Below are 9,338 nucleotides of genomic sequence, written 5' to 3'. Positions count from 1 at the left end.
ATATATATATATATATATACGCAATAAATTGATGTGTTAACTTTATGATCTTTATGAGGATTACGGTCATAATTAATTGTAAATATATTAATGATGTTAATATTGTTAATGTCCTGCACTGATAAATATAAGAAGAAGGTCTCACGCATTATTAATATTATTGTACCCTTCGGATGATCGACAACAATGATCATTTTTACCTGTTTTAGCTAAAATAGCGTATTCTGCGCCGAAAAACACCATCTCCTTAGCAGAGGGAATGCCCAATGAAGAAACATTCCCGTTTACAGAAATTTCAGTTAAACTCTGCGATGGTTCGTCTTTTACTCTCGATGATGACGAGTTAGCTGCTGCTCTTCAGTATATACCTACGCAAGGTTACCCTCCCCTTCTACAGGTAGAAATTATTTTTTATTATTTGGATTTTCTTCAAAACTGTCCCGTATAGAAATTTTAGAGATAGTAATACAATAGTGATGCTCATATATAGTATCCAATTTTATATCCGCGTTAATTTGTTGATTAAAAGAGAAATATAAGAAACTGAAGTGTGATAAATATAGCGAAGATAAAGATAAGAGAAAACAGAAAAATAAAAAGATTTTGAAAATAAGCTATTAAATTTAACGCCGTTGTAATTATATTGCACATTATTTATATGCGTGTGATAAAATCGACCTTGTCGTTATATCCGGAATATTTCGTTCCCGAGATAAGGGAATCGGCTACAATGTGTCTAACAATGTCGGACAAATTGGTTTCAGGCCCTGAGGGAATTCCAGAGAAGGGCACACGCGCCACCCTTATGGGAGAGCCGCGACATAGTCGTCGTTTCGGGGTCTCAGGATGGGCTTAGTAAAGCTCTGGAGGCTATAATCGGCACTGGTGATCCGATTTTGGTCCCCGACCCCTTCTATCCTGGCGTCGAAGTTGTGGTTAGTAAATACAGATATATTCTCATTAAAGAAAGAAATTTGAGAAGAATCCCGTAGGATGTATTCGCCGTATTGTTTTAATCCTTTTAGCTAAAAAGTATATGATATAAATAATAATTTAAACACGATAGTAGTAATAAAACTCTTATCGAAAATTTTATAATGTAATTTTATTTACTTTTTGATATTGCAGCATTAAAAAATAAAATGAAATAAAAATATTTCTTATATTTGTATTAAAGATGTGTAATTGTACACAAGAATACAATATTGAATTGTATATTAACATCAAAATGCCCTTTTCTTATAATATAGAATAACTTTAATCTCAGTTAAATCTTTTATCGTCTTCTAATTCTTAGAACTAGAAATAGAAAAAAACGTAAGTTAAACCAAGATTAAAGTTGATCTTTGATTGGTAGAAATGGGCGTAAATATATTAGATCTGAGTCAAATTTAATCTAATTTTTTTTTCGAGACAACTTCTTTCCCTGGTGAAAATTTTTCTCAAAATTTTATATAAATTGGAATTTTTTACAGAAATATCGAAAAAGTCCACATCTTTTCTTAAAATTTTTTATACATATACACACACAAATTCTAAGAAATATTATAAGATTTAAAAAGTTTTCTTTCTATTTCTGAAAATAATTCCTTAAACTTTTTTAGATTTGAAGATTTTTTAATATTTCATTAAAAATTATAAGATGAGAAATCTTAGAAACCTTAGATTATTTCAAAATTCATATAATCTTTTGCAGATATCGACACATACAAAGAATTCTAGAAAAAATGTGTGCAGACTTTCTTGGCACATCTGACAAGCGTTCTAATTTATATAATAAAAATTTCAAAAAAATTATAAAATTCAGAAATTTTGAAATTTATGTAAAAGTTTCGAAAAATTCTAAAAAATTCTAAAAAAAATTTTCATCCACTCGAGTTATATTAAAATGCTAATAAGCATTTGATTCAAATTTTCTTTACTATAATATGGGAATGTCATTGATTTCGATCATAGATATCACCTCACAAAGCGGAGCTCATTATGATTCCGCAAGACGACGACGGTCCCATTCCGGAAATATTACGAGAAACCTTGAGAAATCGAGAGCTTTCCGGTGGAAAAATGCCGAAGCTAATGTATATAAATGCTACAGGCACGAATCCTACCGGTATCATCATACCGCTAGAAAGGCGAAAGGAAATCTATAGGCTAGCCTGCAAGTACAATTTCTTACTTCTCGATGACGATCCTTATCATTTCATGCATTTTGACAAGGTGAGTCATTTTCATGTCGACAAACAAATGTGTTATATAATAGTTATATAAAAATATTAAGCCGAGCGCATAAATATGAATGTACGTTAATAGACGTATTAATAGACGTATAAATATACATGCGTTAATATTTACTACGCAAATAATTATTACTGAAAATTATTTAAAAAATGGAACTTTACAAAACGCCATAGTATTTTATAACGGACCCGCAGATTACAGCGCAAATTAGATAAGTTTACTGTATGACGTATCTTTAACGTAATTTTGGCATAATTTTACATAAATGTAAATTAAATTTTGTGAATGGTCCGCGCGATAACATTAAATTTTATATCTTTTATAGCTGTTGAAAATATGATGAAATGCAGTAGCAATACATTCGAAACAAATAAAGATATCTGTTAATTACAATATACATTAAGCACTGTGCTATTTGATGCAATCACGAACGGCAAATTATTAAAGATATTATTAAAAATTCATGCCCGTAGTAATATCAACGAATTCGCATATCATAAATATCTTTCATGATTCACATCCTTCATCAACATTTGAGATAAAACGCAATCTATATTTGAATTTATAATATAACTGATATATATTATGCAAAATTAGATATATTTATAGAATTATAAATATATATATATATATTTATATAACATTTATAAAATTAAAATAAATATAACTATAGAAGAGATTTTTTTCATTGTAAAAAATTAAAAAAAAAATGACTTAAAATAAGTTATATTCTTTCTCAGGAAGAGCCTAAGTCTTTCTTATCGCTCGATACGGAAGGTCGAGTAATTAGATTGGACTCATTCTCGAAAGTGATCAGCAGTGGCATTAGAATAGGCTTTATGACTGCCGCAGCTCCGTTGATAGCCTGCATAGAGCTCCATTTGCAGAGCAGTCATCTCCATGCTCCTACCTTATCGCAGGTTGGTAGAAACATCCTTATCCTTCGCAAGTCCCTTTGATTGACCCTTCGCTACCCTTGCTTTTCCCTATCGCCGGTAAATATCGTCCATTCTCTCAATAGAGAACACTTATCTATACACGGCATGCATAAAATTTCAATCGACACATCGGAAGATTATAAATATTCATGAATTATTTAAACTCAAACTGGTATAAAAGACTAATAAGCCTTTATTAACTTTTAAAATTAATTTATATACGTATTAGCAAAACTCATTAATTGGATGTGTTGCGATACGAACGTTTGAATGATTTGTATTTGAACACAACGTGGAAAGAAAGAATGCGTTTATTATACTCTTATTTATTATACTTTTTATATGTATGTACATACAAAAAAGGGTGATAACCGTAAATATCTTGAATGATGAAACATCGTGAACCGCGTCGACGCATGCCTTGCTTAATCATTATTGTCCATAAATCAAACCGACAGTGGCGCGTGTCGGTTCTTATCAAAACCTTAAAAAATGTAAAATAATTAACCATTTTATCGTCAGCAAAAATTTAAAAATGGTTGATTTAACTTTTTAGGTGATAATGTACAAGCTATTTAAGGTCTGGGGTTACGAAGGCCTGATGCAACATTACATGAGATTAAGGCGTTATTACAAGGAACGAAGAGACGTTATCTCGACTTTGGCACATAAGCACTTGAACGGTGGGTAAATTACTCTCAATGTACACCAATGATAACTTGTACTTAATTAAATTTAAAATAACTCTTTATAATTAATAAACAATTTTCACTTTAGAATGCGTGTGTTTTCTGTATATTTTATGTAAAAACATAAAATTAAAAAAGAAGTTATTGTACACATAAAAGAAAATAAGTGATTAATTACAGTAAGACTTTATACTTGAGGTAACATAATAATTTTACATAAACAATATAATTTTACTTTTTTATTGTTACGCGCTAAATATGAAATCCTCAGGGAATGTTACATTTTGGCTGTACTTAGGAAATTTGTGACATTTCATATGTATATAGATTCATAAAAGGTCCTGTAAACATTTAAAAGTAATGTTTCATTTGCGTTATTCTATGGAATATGTTAGATACGTTGCATTTTCGCCTCAAATATGCCACTTGAAAGGTCACAAAAGAAACGTTTCGTAACGTAGAAATAATATTTTGTATAAAACATTTTCTTTGCAACTTACAAAAACATTGCCTCAATGTTACATATATAATGTTTTTGTAACATTCATTTCGCCACCCATGAGCAGTATGCAGTTCCGTCACTAGATGGAAGTGGCGGTGCCGCATTTTCTCGTAATTAAAATCCATCCACGAGAATAGAATAAAAAGCACATTATGAAATTTTTATTCCTGTTCTGTTCTAATGAAATGATTTCTTGAAGGCAATTAAGCTTTCTTATGAATAAAGAGAACTCGCCTCGAAATTTGGAAAATTATTTTACAATGACAACATTATCTCTTGAAGAAAAACTTTCTTTTATATTTTTCTTAAAGTAAGTTTTAAGATTACTTTAAACAAAAGTTTAAAGTGTCCAAATTCATTACAAAAATGTGTTGTTTTTTGAATGGAAAATTAAATATAAATCAAACGAATCATTTTTCGTTTCTGGAATGTTATAGAAACATTTCTGGATTTTTCTAAAGTTGTAACGTCCTTAACATCGCAGGCAAGTTTTACAAATGTCGCAGAAATGTTGCAAATGTGACGTCGCATATGTAAAATAATTGACTTAGGACATTTCTGATTTCTGGGACATTATCAAAACACTTATGCGACAAAACGCAAAACATCGCATAAACAACGCAACGTTACAAAAACGTTGTTGCAGTATAATTTTGTTTAGCGGGTATTACATGTAGTGTTTTTTACGTGTGACAACAATTTATGTTGATAAGCGCAAAAATGTTTTACAGATAGCTGGTAAGTTGTTGCAATTAAAAAAAATTAGAAAACTATGAAACTCATTTTATAGGTCTGGCGGAGTTTAATGTACCACGAGGTGGATTCTTCTTATGGATCAAAGTACCAGGAATCGAAGATACATGGAAGATGATGCAGCGAGGCGTAACGGAAGGTGTTATTATGGCTCCAGGAGCCGCATTTATGAGAGACCCTACGAAATGTTCTAATGCCATCAGAGCAAGTTTCACCAAGGCTTCCTACGAGGAAATGGACCTGGTATTTATAATTTCTATATTTATATACATATTTATGTATTTGTAAGTATATCACACATGTTAATTTATTATATTTATCAATATATATGTATTTACATACATCCACAAAATATTCAATCATAAATTGGGATTATCGATTATTATTGATTAATTATAAAGTTCAAAGTAAACACTTTAAAGTTTAAACATATTACATGTTTAAACATATTAAATTTAGATAATTAAAACGATTGTTTTAGTATTTTTATATTTTTTGTCACATCTATTAAATTATTTTACTTTATCGACGTATAGCATCTAATCTATCGACGGTGAATAAAGTACCCGAAACACACATGTTTATCATCTTTTGCTGCTAAACGAATTGACTTTCCAATATTTATATCTTTACTTATATTTCAGGCAATGGAACGATTGGCGCAATTAATCCATGTGGAGTTAGCCGAAAATTACATCGAAAATGTCGATACGTGATAATATATTTGTACATATAATATATGAATTATATATTTGTACATGACTACACGGTTGGTATTGAAGCTAACACAAACACCAGTTGGCAATAAAATAGAGAGTTAGGACTGGAAAGATATTATGAATAATTGTTGAATGCTAAAAGATAAAAGGAAATGTAACAGACATCGATAGAATTGTATGTACAAGATCTATTAAATCGATGTATTTTATGTATTTTCATCGTTCTTAGAATATAGAAAGTAGAACGTAGTCTCGAATTTTGTTAACAGAGGACATTGCATCATTAAAACAGCTATTTTGCGAGCATTAAATTTACAGTTAAATTTTAAGAACTGGTCGTTTTGTTATAACGTAATCTTTTAGTAGATTTGATATTTATAGGCGTGTTTCATTTTTGCTAATAGTAGGAAAAGTAAGTTATTTTTACATTTTTTTTTACATTTATTTGTAACAACATGCATGCTTATAACATGATGCTGCAATAGGGCGATTAATCTCATGAAACCTTGATAAATGCGTATATTATTATGTAAACATGTGTGTGTTATATTAAAATAATGCGTTAAAATTTAATATATTAAATTCTCTTAAATCTCTCTCAAGCATATTACATTGCCACACATTTACGGTAGATTATTTTTATCTTGCTATTATATTTAAACTTCTGTAAAAAATACATGACTATAATTATTTAATGACATCTTTTTTACATTTACATACATTTAATTTTAGAGTAAATTTTTATCTTTCTCGAAAAATATGTTAATTGTTTTATTAAGAATTCACATGAAATATTGCTTAATTGGAAGTGCTTAATTTTTATTATTTAGAAAGGCTACGCAAGTTTATTAAACAGTTAGAATCTGATTTAATTTTTATATGACATTTTGTACTTAAAATTTTAGATAGCATTTGGATATATGTTTATTGTGTATTAATAAAGATTCTTTACTGTATATCATAAAAATTCTTTATTTCATATTAATAAAAATTCTTTGCTATTATGCTTCTATTATTTATTATATATATAATTAAAATTGGAACATGAAATAAAAATTTAACTATTATCTTTATAAAGACTATTTAATTTATTATAAAAATATTGAAAGAAAAGAATTCGCTGTAAGTTTTTTCAAACATCAACTCACCCTTCCCAGATTTGATGATAGGTTCATTATGCAGTCATTTGTTTGGATAACAAAGATTTCGATGAGTAAAAAATAATTAAGTTTTCTCTGTGAAGTAATGTTAACCCTTACCGTACTAATATGGGTAACTAGTGACCGAACGATTCCTGTTCTTTGAGTCTTTCGGTAATTATAAATTATACTACATTTCATTATATATATATATATTTTCCAAAATAAAGAGTCCATATTTATTCTAGAAAATTGAAAGTATGTTGGTGAATTTTTAGAGATTTTTAAAATTATTTTGAAAAGGTGAAAAAACGAAGAGATTCTAGTGATCCTTGATAGTATGGATGAGGCACCAAATTGTACATAGTACGGTAAGGGTTAAAATAAAAAATATATTATTATATTTGAATTAATAATTAGTTCTTAATTCTTGTTCCTATTATTGTACCATTTGCCATTTTACACAAAAATGTCAAATAATTTTCTTTATGTTACATTTGCAAATTTGGATTATCCTTATTAAAATAAACTTAATATTCATTCCTTTTTATACGAGTTATATCATTTTAATTTTTGGAAATTAATCAGTGTCTTTCAATCAACATATTAAATTAGTCTCACAGACTCGGTGTCAATAACTGTGTTACAGATTTTGGCGCCAGGGATAGCTAATAACTTTAATTACACACAGGTAATTATGAAATAATAGTTTAAAAAAATATCTTACTAGACTAAATATTACTCTTATTTCTCTATTTTCCTCTGTAGCATTTAACTTGATTTTAGAATTCGATTTTGCACTATTAAAAAAAAAAAAGAAACGTGAAATGAGAGAAGGGAGAATTCAAGGGATTGGAAAGAGAAATAAAACAAAATTATCGTGCAAAGGTGAATGCAAAAATAGCATGAATAAGATTAGCAGTAAAAGTAGAAGAGAGAGGGCGTAAACTCTTACTTAACTCTAAACATCTTAACTACCAATTAATTTGCTAAAATTAATTTAATCTGTTGCAATAAAAGACGCGATCTGTTCTGCGATTTTGCTTGCTTTAACACTTTTCTTGTTTTGGATGTATGTAAAAAACCTTTCGAATGTACTTGCATTCTCTAGTCCCGATGGTCTCATAGCTCGAATAATACCTCGCCGTTTATTTAGTTAATTAGGATGCTAATAGCGAGCAACTTGTGCCGCGTAAACGTCTTATATATGATGCGTATATTCTTTAAAAGTATCTATCAACTTTAATAAATCAAGCTAATAGATAAACTAAATAAATACGTAAGAAAAGTAGTAGTAATTGTAACAATTTTAAATGAGACCAAAGGAAATACTTTTCTCTCTCCTTTGTCAATATTTAAAACGAGAAACTTGGATGCTAATTATAAGCAGTAAACTACGCACGCACGCACGCACGCACACATAGAGCGTATATAATTTTTAATTATGTTTTTCTTGAAAACTGTTCTCTCTCTCTTTCTTTCTCACTCACTCACTTTCTTTTTCTTTTTTATAAGCTTTTATATTGAGTCTTATAATGTATCAGTTCCGATACAATTTAATTTAATAATTTACCAGTCAGACACAACTTTATTTCTGAGTGATAAAATCAAGCGAATGCGCGTTCATACTTATGTATATGTAGATAGTGATATGTAGGGTGAATTTCACGACAGATTCAAGGAAACGAGCTCATATCAAAACACAAATCGGTTTCTTTGCACGCTGGAAGATTATGAGGATAAACACACAGCCTCCCGAAGATATAGTGTATATTAAAAGACGTTTTGCGGCGCTGTTGGGGAGCTGCACGGATATAGCCGATCATACGAATGGCCACATTTTCACGAGAGTGGGATTTGAAGAAAAAAATCAGAAAATACACTTTCGTTTTTCGTACTTGTGAATTGCAGCATGTTTTCAACGTACTATAATTTCTTTTGATTAACATGCTCAAACTTTACTCTTCTGTCAAATTTTATAAAAATCATATTACTCGATAGTCATTTTATGTGTAAACACTTTTTTTTCATCCGGATGCCTATGTTTTTATGCAGAAACATTTTTTTAATAAATTATAATAGACATGATTGTTCAAAAATTACTTTGAAATTTTTTAATCCAATAATGTTTTATTAATGCGAGGAAAATCTAATCTAAAATTGCTTTACATTAATTTCTATTAATATATCCATAGGAATTCTCTAGTAAAAAAAGATAGAGCTCTCTTTCTTCCTTTCTTTATTCTCTTTTCTTATACAAAAAATCTATTTGCTTTAATTATTTATCAATGTAGCAAGTGCTAATCAAAATATTAACAGAACAATTTCTTAACATTCTTATCTTTATGATTTAATTGCGT

At 29.1% G+C, this 9,338-nt stretch overlaps 1 protein-coding gene across 1 annotated transcript; it reads left to right on the top strand.

Annotated features, from left to right (window-relative positions):
* Positions 1-196: 196 nt before the first annotated feature.
* On the top strand, positions 197-6,493 carry LOC108763442 (kynurenine/alpha-aminoadipate aminotransferase, mitochondrial; the record flags this gene model as incomplete). The annotated part of the gene is made up of 7 exons (XM_018511081.1): positions 197-397; positions 765-935; positions 1,957-2,217; positions 2,979-3,158; positions 3,733-3,859; positions 5,158-5,363; positions 5,765-6,493. Coding segments are annotated over 7 exons (1,218 nt in total), but the record flags the coding sequence as incomplete, so codon positions are not given.
* Between the last annotated feature and the right edge of the window lie 2,845 nt (positions 6,494-9,338).

The sequence above is a fragment of the Trachymyrmex cornetzi genome, unplaced genomic scaffold (genome assembly GCF_001594075.2).
Source record: "Trachymyrmex cornetzi isolate Tcor2-1 unplaced genomic scaffold, Tcor1.1 scaffold359, whole genome shotgun sequence".
In the NCBI taxonomy this organism is placed as follows: domain Eukaryota; kingdom Metazoa; phylum Arthropoda; class Insecta; order Hymenoptera; family Formicidae; genus Trachymyrmex; species Trachymyrmex cornetzi.
The sequence above is the reverse complement of the archived record's forward strand: the minus strand, read 5'-3'. Positions and strand labels throughout refer to the sequence as shown.